This window comes from Scyliorhinus torazame, chromosome 7 (assembly GCF_047496885.1).
Source record: "Scyliorhinus torazame isolate Kashiwa2021f chromosome 7, sScyTor2.1, whole genome shotgun sequence".
Lineage (NCBI taxonomy): Eukaryota > Metazoa > Chordata > Chondrichthyes > Carcharhiniformes > Scyliorhinidae > Scyliorhinus > Scyliorhinus torazame.
The window spans coordinates 311,913,886-311,931,863 of record NC_092713.1 but is presented as its reverse complement, the minus strand read 5'-3'; the positions used below and the strand labels follow the sequence as shown (position 1 = coordinate 311,931,863).

Below are 17,978 nucleotides of genomic sequence, written 5' to 3'. Positions count from 1 at the left end.
TGGGTAAATATTGGTAGTAATTTCACAAGTAATTTGAGGCAAGGAAATAAGATCATACAATGCATTTGGCCAAAAATGCATAAATCTGGCGATCTTAAGAAATATCATATTGTGATTTTACTCTGGTCTTTTAACTCGACAGTTGAAGAGCATTGTACAGATCTCAACACAGTTTACCCGATTGCAAAATTTACTTCAAATGTAATTATTAATTCTGTGTCCCCCTCCCCACCACTATCAGCGGTATTTACCCCCTCCCCCCTCCCCCAGCCCCAGGGCACCAGCAAGACCAGAGAATCCAGCCGACAACAATGGCTGGAAAATTTCAGCCACTGTTGGCCTTGTTTTAATTTGAAATAAATGGTGTGTATTTTTCTTTGAAAAGCAAGTCATAATAAAATATTAAAACAAGGTTGTGTATTGAGGATCAAGACTGTCAACGAGTAGTACATGCTGAGAAAATTGTAAACCGTTAATTCTGACTGCTATGAAATGGATGGGTTCCTATATGGGCTTGGAGGAGAGATTGCACTCTTGGGATACAAGCTTCTTTTGAGGGAGTATTTAAGAGTCTATAAAAAAACATATCGACACTTCAACCTGTTGCCTCCTAATCGAATTATTTAGGTGAAAATTGGCGATTGTGTATACATGAGAAGCATGGTGAAACGGTGACTTACTGGTATTGTCACTGGAGTAGTAAACCAGAGACTCAGAGTAATTCTCTATGAACCCAGGCTCAAATTCCGCCACTGCAGATTGTGAAATGTGAATTCAATAAAAATCTGGAATTAAAAGTCTAAAGCTGACCGTAAAAAACACTGTCGATTGTCGTTAAAAACATTTGGTTTACTAATGTCCTTCAGGGAAGGAAATCTGACGTCCTTAGTCTGGCGAACATGTGGTTGACTCTTAACTGCTCGCTCAAGAGCAATTAGGGATGTGTAATAAATGCTGGGACAACCTGCGACGTCCCATGAACGAATACAAAAATGATCATTTAATCCATATAAAAAATTGATTGACTTAACATTGATTCTGAGTTCTGAAATGTTTCAAGCACCCAAAGAGAAAAGGAATACAAAAAAATACAAGAATCTTGAATATATTGGATTTCCAAAACTCTGTGAAAACCTCTACGTTTTAATTGGTAATGCACACTATTCCAAAATGTAAAACCCATTCATAATCTACTGATTAATTTCGCTGTTTCGTTGTCGCATACCAGTTGGCACTAAACATCCTCCATTTATTCACATTTGCACAATATTAAAAGAAAGATCTTCTTTTCAATGAAATTACCTGTACTTTTCCTGCCTTTTTACGAGTCCCATCCCTTTTGCTTCCCAACTCTTCCACACCTGTGGTAAATTGTGTACTTGTCCTTAACTATTAGGTTACAGTGGTAAATTTGGGGTGGCACGGTGGCACAGTGGTTAACATTCTGCACTCTGCCTCACAGCACCGAGGACCCGTGTTTAATCCCGGCCCTGGATCACTGTCCGTGTGGAGTTTGCACGTTCTGCTGTGTCTGTGTGGGTCACACCCCCACAACCGAAATATGTTAGGCGGGGTTATGGGGATAGGGTGGAGGTGTGGGCTTAAGTGGGGTGCTCTTTTCAAGGGCCGGTGCAGACTCGATGGGCAGAATGGCGTCTTTCTACATTGTAAATTCTATGATTCTATGTTTCATCAAAAGCTGCTCGATCTCTAAATAATGCCATACCGCATGAATGATCAATGAAATGAAGCATCAATTATATTCCATTTTCCAGTTGGGCTGTTAAACATATTGAGTATTTTCAACATTTTCTATTTTAATTACTCATTTTATAGATTAACAGTGCTTTGGTATTGATATTAATGCATCACATAAGCGAAGTATTATATTTTCCCAGGCCAACACTCACCTCAAGAAATTTAGCTGTGTCCTTGCTCATAGAGTTTGGTGCAATTCCACATTCTTCGGGGTGAGATGTGCCTTTGTTCATATCAATCCTGGAAGCGGCCACACCTTGCAACTGCAGAAAGGTAAAATCGTTCAAGTGTGAACCTTGGCACGTGTCATAGTCAAATGTTTGTTGGAGGGTCCTTCGTTCATACACCTCTGCGTAATTGGGTGAAATTTGAATACTCGCGCTAGCCTTTTGGATTCCATGTAGAGGATCTTCTCTCGAAATACAAGACGGTTGCCAACAGCAACAGGGACTGCTCATTTCAATTCCACGTCTGTGCATTTTAGCAGCGAGAATTACAATCGCCATAAGTAGTAGGAACGAGGTTGCGCCAAAAATCATCATTAAATAAAGTTTTAAATCGTATTTCCATGGGCCAACGTTCCCCAATGAGCCGATATTGGATGCATTTTCGTTGGTATCATCGTGCACTGACATATTGATGGTGACTGAAGATGAAAGTGACGGGATTCCATTATCTTTCACCATTATCACGATTGTGTGCCTGAATGGATCTTTCTGAGCCAAACGACGAATCGTCCAAATTTCTCCTGTTTCTGAGGCAACAGTAAACAAACTTTCATCAGTTGGCTCACGGAGTTGGTAAAACATTTGAGCGTTTACTCCAGAATCAGCATCTAAGGCGGTGACTTTTGCAACCAAGTAACCTGGCTCTGCAGATCTGGGCATTGTGTCCTCTGCTGCAGGCCCTTTGAATGGCAAAGGCGACACGATCACAGGGGCATTGTCATTCTGGTCCACGGTGATTATAGTCACTGTTATGTTATTGCTCAGTGGGGGGGACCCAAGATCCTTCACTTGTACATGGACTTCAATGTTTTTTAATTGTTCAAAATCAAAGGAGCGTTGCGCAAACATCTCACCAGTGGTTGCATTTATTGAGACGAAAGTAATTGGAGGCAAACCGTGTACCAGGTTATTAAAAATAGAATAAGACAGCTCAGCGTTTTGATTGAAATCTGGATCAAAGGCAGACACCGCACCAACTGAAGCACCAATAACATTGTTTTCTGTTACATACATGGTGAAAGAAGGCTGCGTAAAACGTGGCGCATTGTCATTTATATCCGTTACTTGAATTCGGATGGTTTTGTTGGCAGCGAGAGGAGGGGAGCCAGTATCCGTACATATAATTGTAATGTTGTATTCCGGACTTTTTTCACGGTCCAACTCGCCATTAGTAACTACCGTGTAGTATTTATTAAGATAACTGTTAAGCCTAAATGGGATCTCGCTGGTTATTCGACAATAACTACTTGCCTTCTCATCAGAATCTGGATCCGTAACTTGGAAAAGGGCTACTGCTGTGTCCTCGGCAGCATCCTCCGGAATAGTGTGTGATTCAGTAGTTATCATTATTTCAGGGCAATTATCATTAACATCAGTCACCTTTATTAAAACTTTGCAGTATGCTGACAATGCCCGTGTACCTCTGTCCTTAGCTTGTACCGAAATCTGATAATTTTCAACTTCTTCAAAGTCCAGGATACCGGCTACTCTGATTTCTCCGGTTGTTGAATCCAAGCTAAATACGTCACGCACATTATTAGGAGTTTGATCGCTAAAAGTATAGATTATCTCACCATTTAGATCTTCGTCCATGTCGATCGCAGTGACTTTCACAATAAAAGTATTTGGGGGGGTGTTTTCGGCAGTGGTGATTTGATAGATGTTCTGTTCACACGATGGGGCATTGTCATTCACGTCAAGCACAGTAATTTTAATGTGGGTGGTTCCACATTTCTCTGGATTTCCTCCATCAAATGCGGTCAATGTTAACTGATGAGCTGGTTGTTGCTCTCGATCTAGGGGACGTTCCAGGACAAGCTCAGGGACATAATTGTATTCACTCTCTGGCTGTGTTTTCAAAGTGAAATATTCGCTTGAGCTCAGTTGGTAGGAACGAACACTGTTGGTTCCAGCGTCCGGGTCAATCGCCCTCTGGAGCAGGAAGCTCGTTCCCGCTGGAAGCAGTTCCGGGATTTCAATATTTAACTCGCTTGTCTTGAACACGGGCGCGTTGTCATTTATATCGAGAATCTCAATTTCTACACGGTAAAGCTTTAATGGTTTCTCAATCACAGCCTCGAAGATCAGCGCGCATGACAGGCCGTGCTCGCAAAGCTGCTCTTTGTCCATTTTTTCTTTTATTACGAGAGCCCCAGTGCTCAAATTCACGTCCAGATATTCTTTTTTGCCTCCAGTTGCAATTCGAAATCTCCGCCCCGGTAGCTGCTTCACATCTAATCCCAGGTCCGTAGCAATATTCCCAACAAAGGCACCAACCTCCAATTCTTCCGGAATTGAGTAGCGAACGTTTATACAGAGGGAATCCGAAACACACATGAATATCAGATAAAGAAGAGCCAATTGCGACAAATAGCTGTTTAGCCAGTCGGCCATTCTGCTCAAAGTACTGCGAATATAACTGGCAGAATCACCATTAAATTATACGCGTCTTTATTTTAGACTTGAAAACACATTCGTTCATTACCTTGCTTTTCTAATAGAGATGCAAAATTCAATGTACGGCGCCTAGACTTTGCTTCTCCCGATTTTCAAGATGATTTGTAAAACCCTGCGGTGTGTTCTTTCTGTCTCCGAAGCAGGTTAAGAGCGTGAAACAGCGAATAGTGTTCGTTCAATCTCCAGTGCGCAGTATATTGTGTAGGGGGAGTGGCGCTGGATCTCCGGCCACATTTCTTCATCTCATTGGTAGACAGCGACACAAAGAGACTCGGCCAATAATAACAGCATATTATCTTAAAGCAGCAGTGCCTCTAATGAGCACCGGTGGAATTGCTGTGTTGATTTAACGTTGTGCAACTTTTATTGTCTTTTCTGGTTTTTGGTACATTTATGATTTGCTTTATTATTTAATTTGTGTTCAATGTACTTAAGTTTATGCTGCATCTCTCACAGAGTTTTAATCTTTGTCCAATATGATCATTTTGTGATCAGAACGCCATGGAAATAAATCTGTCGAACGAAGCCTTCTCCTTCACTTATTTTGATACATTCTTTCACCATTGTTTGCTACATTACCACGATCTTGTGAACGCTTCCTCCACCTTCGCTGCCTGTTTTACGTCAATATGCAGGTTAAAATAAAATGCAGCGTATTGAAAAACAATAGTTAACAGGTTTAAACATGTGAGAGAGGGGCAGAAGGGGGGGGGGGGGGAGATAGGTTTCGTTTGTCAGTTCTGAGCGCCATTGCCAACGGCTCTATCGCCAGTACAAAGAGCAGAGGGAGAGCAGGCCACGCTACCTGATCCCCTGGTGTAATCTGAAGCAGTCCAAACTAACCCTGTTCACCCGAACACTCGCCTTCGATGCTCTGTACAACAACCGAACCCAATCCACAAGCCCCTGCCCAAACCTGAGCCGAACCAACACCTCAAACAGATACCCCCATTCAACACGATCGAACGCCTTCTCCCCGCCCATTGCCACCACCACTTATACTTCTTAGCCCTCTGAGGGCATCCATCACCCCCATCATGCAATCCTTCATCTGTGACACCAGCACCTTCGGCATTTCCTTTGGGTCTACATTCAACAGCGAATACCAGGGTGGTATGACCCACACTGCTCCAGGTATTTGTCCTTCTTCAAAATGAGCTATACAGAGGCCTGCGTCAGCGTGTATATGTATGCATGTGTGTGTGTGTGTGCGTGGGGGGGGGGGTGCTGTAGCCCCCCACCACCCCTCATCATACATCCCAAATAGCGGGGGTCCCAGCTCACACCCAAACCTCTTATAAAACTCAGCTGGGATCACATCCGCCCACCTGTATCGCTCCCATGCAGTCCATCACGTGCCTCAGCAAAGTCGGGGCCCCAATCCCTGCAAATACGCCTCCTCAACTCTCGGGAACACCAAATCGACCAAAACCTACTTCATCCCTTCATCATCCAATTGAGCCTCCGAGTTATACAACCTGCAATAGAAGGCATCAAAAACCCCATTCACCCCCTCTGGCTCCGATACCACCACCCCCTCTCACCCCTCACACTTCCAATCTCTCACGCTGCTGCCTGCTTCCTCAACTGACGTGCAAGCAACCTACTCGCTCCCCCCCCCCCCCCGTACTCATTAACCGCCCCTCTTCATCAACGCAGTTGTCCCACCAACTTTCCCGTGGACACCAGCCCAAACTCCATCTGGAGCCATTCCTTCAGAGATGCCTCTTCAGGAGCCAGCGAATATATCTAACCTCAGCCGCTCAGCCTGCTCCGCTCTCTCCATATGAATGCACATAAATATAAATTCGTTCCTTAGGACCGCCTTCAGCGCCTCTCACAGCGGAGAGACAGGAACCTACCCTTATTATTCAGCTCCACATAATTTTGGATGGCCACCCTCACCTTCTCATAGACCCCCTTGTCCACCAGTAAACCGACATCAAGCTTCCACTGAGACTGTTGAGCCTCCCCCGCCCCCCCCCCCCCCCCCCCACCTTCGCACCTGCCGCAAATCCACCCAGTGCTGCGCATGGTCAGAGACCACCACCGGCTTGTCTAACACAAATAAATTAATCCAGAGTACACCCGTGACCGTGGGAGAAGTACGAAACCTCCTTGCCCTCGGCCTCTCAACCACCAAGGCTGCCCCCCCCCCCCCACCTCCTCCTCCCCTCCATGAACCCCAAAATCTCCCTTGCTGTAGTTGAAAACTTTAGGAGCCTAGGGCACGACCGGTCCAGCCAAGGATCCTGAACTGGAATAAAACCTCCCCCATAATCAGCCAATGTATGTCCAGGTCTGGAATTTTCACCAGAACCCGCCTCAAGAAATCCACATAATCACAATTTGTGCCATATCCATTCCTTAGCTCCGCAGGCGTCCCTTCTAACTTGCCGCTAACCATCCCAAATATCCTCCCAGGACCGGTTACAATACTGCCGACCTCAAAGGCCATCCTCTGGTTTACCAACACCGCCAGCTCTCTCATTTTCATATCCATGGAACGGAACACCTGTCCCACGCAGCTCCGCCTGGTTCCCCCACCTTCAGGTGCGCCTCCTGAAGAAACTCAACGTCCGCGTTTAAATTCCTCAAATGTGTGAAAACGCGCAACAATTTGACCGGGTCATTTCAACCACATAAGTTCCATATAATCAACAGGATCGGGGGGGCTCCCCGCAGCCCCCTCCGCCGATCAGCCATTTCCGCTGTTTAGCCAGCTCCCCCAGGTCAACGCCTCACTCACGCTCGGGCCCACCCCAAGATGTGCACCGCTACCTCCACTTGACCGACTGCGCAACATCAACAACACCCACGTCAGCACCTCTCCTCTCCTTTCTCACTAAAGACAGTGGTGTTGATTCGGAATTCTCCTTTAAATTCTTGGCATCAATTAAATCTTGTGATAGGTTTTTCAAATCAAAAGCAGATCAGTTTGGATGAGAGTGGTTTCAGAAAAAACATATAGTTTTTGCCTCTGAGGCACACTCTTTCTGAGTATCCTAAACCCAATGTCTTTTCATCCAAGAACTGGATCACGATATCTCTCTGAGCGTTGCATGGGGCAGCGCGGTAGCATAGCGGTTAGCACAGTTGCTAACTGCCATGTTGTTATGACCCAGCTAAACATTCAGCCAAGTTAACTTAGGATAGGAACAGAGGGAAAAAAATGAATCAATCAATACTTCAGAAAAATTAAAGCTTTCCACTTGAGTTTGCTGACTGGAACCTCAGTTGTGTTTGCTCGGTCTAGATTTCCATGGTCAATTTAGCATGGCCACGCATATCTTTGGACTTTGGGAGGAAACCGGAGCACTGGGAGGAAACCCACGCAGACACGGGGAGAACGTGCAAACTCTGCATAGACAGTGACCCAAGCCCGGAATCGAACATGGGTCCCTAAAGCAACTGTGCTCACCGCTATGCTACCGTCAAGTGCGTTCTTGTCGGTCTGACGCCACACGAAAACCATACCTTGCAAAGAGAGTACCTGTTCTGCAACAAAGGAGACTTGTAATGGCAATTAGGGTTTTTAGGGCATTTCAACAGTTGGATGTTTTTTATTGCTGAAAACTGTTTTATCTTGTTATTTACATACATGTTAAAGTGTGTGTAATTTCTTAAACTAATGATCTGCATTCACGTTCTCTAAATCATTTGTCAAGGCCCCTGGATTGCCAGCCAAGTTGCCGATTGGAGCACCTTCCCAGACCACCTTCCCACGCATACGCAGGAGATGCAATCCCTCAAATAAAATTTCCTCGCCAGTCACGCTCGAAAACAACACCTATACTTGTCCGGTACGCTGGCGATTTAGGTGCACTTCTTACAATTTAATATAAACCAGCCGTTGATTACAATGTGGTCTCCTGGATTTTTGGGAAGCCTGTCGCAGTTTGGTTAATGTCTTTGCAAAACACCACTCTACCGCCGAGGAAGGAAATCCTACTGGTCACCTGCTATTTTGTTTTACTGTACTCCATGCCCATTCTGATATAATTATCTGTGGCCCCTTGCACTGTTCCAGTTAAGTTCAAGGTAAACTCCAGGAATACGATATCATTGCTCTACTGGGCACTGCGTAACATTTCAGTCCCAACACTGAGTTGCACATTCTCAGATCATAAATCTCCCGTTTTGGGGACGGAAGTAGTTGCTCATAATGGTGCTTCCGCCTTACACACCTTCTCAGGATACATGTTTTTTGTTCTTGTTCTCCTGCCCGCTTTTTATTTTGCCTTGCACTATCCTAATGTGTATCATTTGCTTCCTCGTCCCTTTCACCTGCTCACATACCTTCCTGTTGTTCCTTCCTTCCCTCTTCCTGCCTTCAATGAAATCTGCTGCATCTCAAAGCAATCTCGGTTTACATGAAGAGTCACTGACAGTAAACCACTTGGACTGTCAAACAGGCGATTATTTCCAGCATTTTTTATTTTCATTCCAGATTTTGTACAAACAGAGTGTTTCGGTACAGACTCTCATGTATCCCATCAGTGGAGTTTAATGATTTCCCTACACAACACTCGCCTCCGTAAATGTAGCTGCGTCCTTGTTCGCAGAGTGTAATGCAATTCCATGTTCTGCGGAATGATATGTTCCTTTCTTGATATCAATCCTCGGCACGGCCACACCTTGTAACTGTAGAAAGATAAAAGCTTTCAAGACAGAATCTTGGCACGTGCCATAATCAATTGTTTGCTGGAGGGTCCAGCTTTCATACACCTCTGTGTAATTGGGTGGAATTGAATATTTTGGATTCATTGGAGAGAATTCTTTCTCGACAAATAAGCGCAGATTTAGCGCAGTGGGCTAAACAGCTGACTTGTTATACAGAACAATGCCAGAAGCACGGGTTCAATTCCCGTACCAGCCTTTCCGAACAGGCGTCGGAATGTGGCGACTAGGGGCTTTTCACAGACACTTCATTGAAGCCTACTTGTGACAATAAGCGATTTTCATTTCATTAAGTACAATTTTAAATCGCGTTTCCAGGGGGAAGATGAAAGTGACAGTGTTAAATTATCCTTCATGAAAGTTACGATTTTTTTTTTTTGCCTGAGTGAATCTTTCTGACCCAAGTGACGAACCGTCCAAACTTCTCCTGCCTCTGAACCCACAGTGAACAAACTTTCATCAGTCGGCTGACAAAGCGTTTGGTCCGGAACCGGCAGCAGTCGCGGTCAATTTTGCAACCAAGTAACCTGGCTCTGCAGATCCTGGCACTGTGTCCTCTGCTGCAGACCCATTGATTTACAAAGAACATAGAACATACAGTGCAGAAGGAGGCCATTCGGCCCATCGAATAAGATCTCACTTCCACCCAATCCCCGTAACCCAATAACCCCTCCTAACTTTTGTGGACACGAAGGGCAATTTAGCATGGCCAATCCACCTAACCTGCACGTCTTCGGATTGTGGGGGGTATCCGGAGCACCAGGAGGAAAGAGGACACGGGGAGAACGTGCAGACTCCGCACAGACAGTGACCCAGTGGTGAATCAAACCGCGGACGCTGGCGCTGTGAATCCACAGTGTGCTACCGTGCTATCAAAGGTGACACGAGCACCGGCGGGGCATTGTCATTCTGGTCCACGATGATTACATTCACTGTTATATTATTGCTCAGAGGAGGGGATCCAGGTTCCTTTAATTGACCGTGGAAGTGAATTTATTTTAAACGCCCAAAATCAAAGCAGCGTTGATCAGACATTTCACCGCTGGCTGAGTTTATTGAGGCGAAAGTGATTGCAGGCAAGCCGTTTTTGAGGCTTTCCAAAAAAGAATCCAACAGGGCGGAATGCTGGTGCAGTGGTTAGCGCTGCTAATGTGCCGTGTAGGTGGATTGGCCCCGCTAAATTGCCCACTAATTGGGTACTCTAAAAAAAAAATTCAAATAGAATACGGCAGTTCAGCGATTTGATTGAAATCTGGAGCAAAGGCTGACGCCGCACCAACAACATTGTTTTCTGTTACATACATGGTGAAAGAAGGCTGCGTAAAACGTGGCGCATTGTCATTTATATCTGTGACCAGAACTCGGATGGCTTTGCTGGCAGAGAGCCGACGGGAGCCAGTACCCGTACATATAATGGTAATATTGTCTTCTGGATCTTTTTCACAGACTAACTCGCCATGAGTAACTAATGTGTAGTAGTAACTAAAAGAACTGTTGAGCCTAAATGGGTTAGATCTGGTGATTCGATAATGACGACTTGCCTTTTGAACCGAATCTCGATTCCTAACAGGGAAAAGGGCTACTGCTGTGTCCTCGGCAGGATCCTCCGGAATAGTATGATGCAGTAGTCCTGAATATTCCAGGGCAATTATCATTAAAATCAGTCACCTTCATCAAAACATTGCATTGTGCTGATAATTAACCTATATTCTTAGCTTGTACCGAAATCTGATAATTTTCAGCTTCTTCAAAGTCCAGGATACCGGCTACTCTGATTTTTCTGGTGCTGAATCCAAGCTAAACACCGCACGCACTTTATCAGGATCATGATTGCTAAGAGCATAGACTCTCTCACCACGTTGCTGCAACAAATTTCCCTTTGCCCCAATTTGATTTCAGACTGTTGTTCAGTCGTCTGTTTTTCCATTCCATATTTTTGCTTGTCCTTCGTCAGAGGAAAAATAAAGCTCTTGTATTTCTTCCAAGGTGCTCCGATAGAGCGGCGCAATTCCCCACCACGAGATGCAGCAATGCCACTCCCTGGTTCGGCATGAACCCCGGTCCGCACAGTTCTTCTAAACATGATCAGAAAATCTTCTCCTTAACGCGGGCAGTAACACATTCGTTATTCTGATATTTAACGCATAATCATGACTCTGCAGCTCATGTGGTTCTCCGCAATTCCAATGTAGATCTGCTCCTTTGTCTACGTATAGCAATGGTCATAATCATAGAGTCTTATCGCGCAGAATGAGGCCCTTGGGCCCATCGTGTCTGCGCCGGCCATCAAGCATCTATCTATTCTAATCCCATTTTCCAACATTTGCTCGTTGCCTTGTATGCTATGGCGTTTTTACTGATCGTCTAAATGTCTCTGCAATGTTATGGGGGTTCCCGCCCCTACTACCCTTTAAGGCATCGAGTTCCCGATTCCCCCCACGGTCTGAGTGGAAACGTTTTTTCCTCAAATCCCGCTGTTCTGCAACCATTCATAGACACTAAGTGGTTTAATGTCTTAACTCCAACCAAATAGATTTGGACATTTATCCATTTATCCCCGCAAGGATATTCATCCTCGCATTGCAGCATTTTCCCATCCAAAACTGCTACCTTTCCTCTTTCATTCTTCCCTATTTATCCTGAATATCTTGCACCGAGGAAAATTCCGAGGAATATGTTAGATTCAATACTTTCTCTTTTTTTGAGCCATGCATCGATCGTTGCCTCGATGTTTATTTGCTCCTTGGCAAATTGCGTCTACAACTGAACAATCATATTAAGCAAACATCATGGGTGCAGAAACATTCTCGGTAAATCTGGTCCCCCCCCCCCCCCCCCCCCCACCCCGCCCCTCTCGCATTCTTTTTCTATGCCCCGGCCACAGCTATAGGGAGTCAGATTCCTCAAGACAATAGCAATTGGATACGCAGATGAAGGGGAAACAATGCCGCGCTATGGAAAATGCACAGGGAAGTGAGATTGATGTTATGACAAGGTTAATAGGGGGAAACCGATGGTTCCCTTTGTCCCATTCCCGAGTTCGTAAAAAACGAATTGGAACGCGAAACGAAAATGGAATGGCTATTATAAACTATTGCTTAAAAAGAGACACGACGAAGCTTTTCGTGTTACACACATCAGGGCACTTCGCAAGAATACCAGCATAAGGGGTGAAATTATCACCCATTTCCTGACACGAACTGGTCCGTTTGATCCAACCTAGATCACCCGGGGTCGTAGGCTATTAGAGCACCCAAGAGGTTGCGAACTGGGTCGGGACTTCCTCTGGCACCCTGGCAGTGGTAACGTGGCACCCCGGCACAACTGGCATTCTTAGGTTAGCAGTGCAAGGTTGTAATGTTGGTACTGCCGGTGTCCTAGGGGCTGTGACAGGGTGCCAATGGGTAATGCCAAGGGGCGGAGCTTGAGTGGCCCCGTGGCTATGAAGTGGGGCGCGGTGAAGGGGGTGCAAAACCGGGTTGCCCAAAGCGGGAGGTCTGGAGCAGTGCAGACGTGTGAGCGCGTGAAGGGAGTGTATAAAGGGGGCGGGTTGAAGGGTGGGTATGAAGAGGAGAGGAAATGGTTAGTATGAAAATGGGGCTATGAAGAGTGGGAGGTAGGAGGGGTGAAGATGAAGGGGTGAAGGTAAGTATGAACGGGTGATGAAGGGGATAAGAAGGTGTGTGAAGGCGGTCGGAAGCGGGCACGAGGGGGGGCTTGAAGGGGGCTGAAAGGAGGCTGTAGGGGGGGCTGACAGGGGTTAGCCTTAAATCTGGGGAGCCCTCAGCGACCATGAAGTTGAGTGTGCTCTCTTGGGAGGTGGGGTGATGCCCCGATGTCGACGAAGATGGATGGGCGAGGGGCCGAGTCACCCCTTGCCTGCGTTATGTGGGTGGGCCGGGGGGGGGGCGGCGGCGTGCGGTGACGCGGGAATTTATTAATTGGGGAAGGTTGCACCTCCGGGGTCCTGTATTCTGGGTTGTGCCCTAGTCTGCGGGAGGTCGCGATGTCCGTGGGTGGAGCGTGTGGGGGATTTCAACTTAACTTTGAGATCTGCGCACCATTTAAAAAGGAAATCTCTATCTCCGAGGAACCGGTCACGCGGCGCCGTTCAATCGCCGCTCCAGAAAATGCTCAATGTGGCATTTTTCAGTGAGAATCATCCCAGGCTCCGAAAACATGCCATTGAATATCAAGAGGAGACGGTTAGATTCTCATTTATTTAAGGTGTATTTGCCTGGCACCTGTGTCGTGTGAATGTCACTTTCAACTTGTCAACCTACACGCGGATATTGTCCAGGCCGTGCTGAATTTTGACAGGCAGATCGTCAGAAACAGCATGCAGCTGTCAGCAAACATCTCCACGTCTGACCGTGTGATGGTCATTGATGAAGCAGCTGAAGATGACTGAGCCTACGACACTATACTCGATCAAATGCTGCCTTAATGTCAAGGGAAGTAACTGTCACTTCACCTCTGGAACTGAGCGTCAGTGCGCATGTAATCGCTGAGCAAATGCCGTTCGAAACCACTGTTGACAACCCTTTCCTTCACTTTATGATGATCGAGAGTAGACTGATAAGGCAGTGCGCAGGACGATGCCGGGTGGTCCGTCGGGTTCATTACCTTTTGTTTTCTTTGTAGTGGTTGGATACAACCGAGTCGCTTTCTAGGCCATTCCTGAGCGCATTTAGAAGTCAAGCGCATTGCTTTGTGTCTCGAGTGGCATGTAGGCCAGGCAAGGACGGAAGACATCACTCCCTGGAGGACATTAGTGAACCCGATTGTTTTTTATGACAATCATTCATGTTAATCTTTGGACTTTTAATTCCCGATTTTCTTTTAAATTGAATTTAAGTTCCAACACAGACGTGGTGGGGTTAAACGTGCGTCCCCATTATCCTGGCACTCTGAATTGCTGCTCCAGGGACAATGCCCTGTCCCACCATCGACTTCCAAATCCTTCCTTTAGATCTTTTACTGAACTTAGTATACGGTTGCGGTGGTTTACTGGTAATGTCACTTGACTGGCAATTCAAAGGTCGAGGCTAATTTTAAATATAAGGTGGTCTCAAGAATGCCGACCACGAAACCTTCATCGAGTGTCCTATAAACACATATGGATCACTTATGTTCCTTCAGGGAAGCAAATCTGCCATTCTTAAGTGGTCTAGCGTCCATGTGATTCCAGACCAGAGCAATATGGTTGACACGTAATTACCCTCCGAAATAGACTAGCAAAGCACTCAGTTCCAGAATGGGCAACAAAAGTCGGCGTGGCCAGCGAGGCCAACGTCCCATCAAGGAATGTAAAAAGTCGAAATAACCATGGATACCTAGTACGTTTAACCCAACATGAAAATAAGCATGTAAAATAGCCAGGAACTCTAATTGTCAAGATGTACTCAAGGTGCCGGGACTTCAGCTTTTCACACTATCCATTAACCACTGAGATGATGGGACATAATGTGACATGTACAATATGCCAACGACGCCAAGGTAGGCGTCATTTGAAACAATGTGTTGAAGGATCCATACGATTTAAAGAGCCACACATAGATTAAGATAACGGGTAGAAATGTGCCCAATGTGTGGTTTTCTACTTTGGACAAAAGATAATACTTTAATTTGACGAACGGCGAGACACAGGATGCATCCAAATTGACTTGGCGTTCCATTTACAAATTTCAGAATGTTTAAATAGAGAATACATAAAATTATCATAAAGGCGAATTGAATGCTTGTTTTTTTGTTCAGACAAGTAACACGCAGGTGCTAGATGGTTGACTACAGCAATAAAACGTTCATTTTCGAGCACATTAATGAACTGTGAGTATTTATGAACACCAATCCTCTGGATCAGCCTTAGAGGCAGAGCGTGCGGAAATATCAGAATTTGTACCAATTGAACGAAGTGGTTCACAAACTAATGTTGCATTCCCTGGCATTTGGAATGCAAATTGTGGCTTGATTGATATGCGCAAGGTATTAACGGGAGCTGGCAGGAATGTTTTCCCACTGGAGACTCACTCTGAAGCTGGAACTCGTGCCCGGGCTTCACAAAGTTAAATTAAAAGGGTGATAGTATACTATATCGCTCTTCGAGAAATGGGAACTGATGTGAGGTTAATTGCTTGTTTTGCGTCAAGGTTTGGTTATTTTTTGTGGAACACAGATGTTAAGCCATACACGCAACTTAGGTGACTTATGCTGGGTATCAGTCATCATTTTTTGCATGGTAGAACTGGGTCACGTGGTCATATGGATACTCATATTCTTATAGCCCCATGGTGCTTCAACCACCCATGCAGGGGATTCCAATTTTGTTTTTCAAACGATGATACAATTTCCTTTAATCCGTACTTTCTAGGTGCTAAGAATAACGTCAATTTCCTTATCAAAGAGGTTTCCATTTGACGTCCCTTCACTATTATTGTTTTTATCTAACCTCGCAGTTGCACTTGTGCTTGATGTTTTCTTGACTTCCAGTGCGATTCAGCACTCTGTCCAAGGTTTTCTTTTTGTTTGCCAATAAAATTAATAATTTGTACCAAAGGAGCAGAGTGTGTAATTCAGGTTCGAATTATGTAACCCTCGGATATAATTGTTTTTACGAACCTAATCATTCAATTCGAGCAGAAATTGTAATATAAATAATATGCTTTAAATAATTTGAAACTTTCGAGTCTGAGATTGACCAGTTTTACACAATGTGGTGCATCTGGACACAGGCCGAGTGAACACAATCGAGGTTCCAATCAGTAAAATGGGGTTCAAAGTTTGAATTTACCTGAGGTAGTGAATGATTTCTTCTTTCTCATATGGTCCCATCCTTATTTGACCTGACTGAGTGATTTGCTAGGCCATGACAACATGACAGTTGAGAGTCATGTGCATTATTTTGGGTCTGGAGCCTCATGTAAGGCATAGCGAGTAAAGGGAGTATCTACTCGACCATGATGGTGATGAGGGGGAGTAATGGCAATGTGGGTGTTTATGCTATTACAACTGCTTGGTCGTCAATTCTGCTGACCAGTTTGTTATTGAATGTATTTCCATGCTTATTTTTAAGTGAGAGCGTTTTATGAAACTAACATTTCAGCCTTTATGTTCACTTTCTCTCATTCTTTTGTCCAGGCCCGTACATCACCAGCCCAGTTGCACAATGTACGACATCCCCGTATTACCATCCCAATCATGCACAGGGGATGCAATAACTAAAATATCATCTGCTCGCCAGTCACGCGCGAAAGCCACAAACACCTTTCCGATGTAATCGCAATTTAGTTGACTTTTTAATTTAGGATAATGCATTCTTATTCAAAATGTGCCCTCCTCGACTTGGAGGAGGTCTGTTGCGGTATGACTAAGCACTTTGCAAAAAGCCACTTTCCAGTCGACGAGCCACAGAGTTAACTGGTCAAGCTGACCATCTTTTCTCTGACCATTTGCTTTGTTCCAATGAAGCACAAGGTAAGTTCAAGGAATAGCAGCCCCCCCCCCCCCCTCTCTACTGGGCACTGCGCAACATGTCAAGTTCAGCTCCGAGTTCCAGTACCAGGTCATCAATCTCCCCCTCTTTGGGTCGGTAGCTGTGCTGATGATCCCGATTCTGCCCTGCACACTGCCTGAGGCCTCATGATTTTTTGTTGTTGTTCTACTACCATCTCTTTATTTTGCCTTGCCCTATCCTGCTGTTTACCAGGTATTCTCTTATGCTTAGCCGTAAATCATATACCCTCTCGTTTATTTTCTTCTTCCCACCTCCTGTGTTCATTATGCTACAACTCTCTAGAGAATCGCAGTTTGCATAGAGGGTCACTGGCCCGAAACATAAAGTTTTGTTTCACTGTCCACTTTGACTGTTAAACATGTATTTATTATTCAATTTCCAGATGTCATACAAACACAATGTTTTGCTATTGACACCAACACATCCCATAAGTGGCATTTAGTGGGTTCCCTGGACAACACTCACCTCTCGAAATTTAGCTGCATCCTTGCTCCTAGAGTTTGATGCAATTCCATGTTTCTTGATGTCAATCATGGGCGTGGCCACATCATGTAACTGTAGAAACATAAAATCGTTCAAGTCTGAACCTTGGCATGTGCTGTAGTCAAATGTTTGCTGGAGGGTCCCGCTTTCATACGCCTCTGTGTAACTGGGTGGAAGTTGAATACTCGCACTCGCCTTTTGGATTCCATTGAAAGGGTCTTTCCTCGAAAAATAAGATGAGTGCCAACAGCAACAGTAACTTTTAATTTCATTACTACCTCTGTGCACCTTCGTAGCGAGAATGACGATCGCCACAAATAGTAAGAACGAGGTTGAGCCTAAAATCATCGTTAAATAAAATTTTAAATCGTATTCCCATGGTCCAACATTCCCCGATGTGCCGATATTTAATGCGTTTTCTGTGGTGTCATCCTGCACTGACACATTGATGCTGACTAAAGATGAAAGTGACGGGGTTCCATTATCCTTCACCATTACCACGATTTTCTGCCTGAGTGAATCTCTCTGACCCAAGTGACGAATCGTCCAAATTTCTCCTGTTTCCGAGGCAACAGTGAACAAACTTTCATCAGCCGGCTGACGGAGTTGGTAAGAGATTCGACCGTTTACTCCAGAATCAGCATCAGTGGCGGTCACTTTTGCAACCAAGTAACCTGGCTCTGCAGATCTGGGCATTGTGTCCTCTGCTGCAGACCCTTTGATTGACAAAGGTGACACGATAACAGGGGCATTGTCATTCTGGTCCACGATGATTATATTCACTGTTATGTTATTGCTTAGGGGAGGGGACCCACGATCCTTCACTTGTACATGGACCTGAATATTTTTCAATTGTTCAA

The 17,978-nt window shown here is 45.1% G+C and overlaps 2 protein-coding genes across 4 annotated transcripts in view; both read right to left on the bottom strand.

Annotated features, from left to right (window-relative positions):
* The window catches only part of LOC140427200 (protocadherin alpha-C2-like), a 224,294-nt gene that overhangs the window by 102,296 nt on the left and 104,020 nt on the right, over positions 1–17,978 (bottom strand). Inside the window, exon 1 of one of the 2 annotated variants that reach the window (XM_072512789.1) lies at positions 1,911–4,659. The exons of the other annotated variant lie outside the window; for it this stretch is intronic. Within the exon in view, the coding sequence (XP_072368890.1) occupies positions 1,911–4,379 (2,469 nt within the window). The 5' untranslated portion in view covers positions 4,380–4,659. Of the gene's footprint in view, positions 1–1,910; positions 4,660–17,978 lie in introns of those variants that run through there. 2 annotated transcript variants of the gene reach the window in all.
* LOC140427201 (protocadherin-10-like) overlaps positions 8,845–17,978 on the bottom strand; it is a 34,486-nt gene continuing 25,352 nt past the window's right edge. The window contains exons 2-3 of one of the 2 annotated variants that reach the window (XM_072512796.1): positions 17,101–17,190; positions 8,845–9,086 (exon numbers count right to left, since the gene is read on the bottom strand). In XM_072512796.1, the coding sequence (XP_072368897.1) occupies positions 8,961–9,086; positions 17,101–17,190 (216 nt within the window). In that variant the 3' untranslated portion in view covers positions 8,845–8,960. The remainder of the gene's footprint in view (positions 9,087–17,100; positions 17,191–17,978) is intronic. The other variant, XM_072512797.1, reaches the window with a different exon arrangement.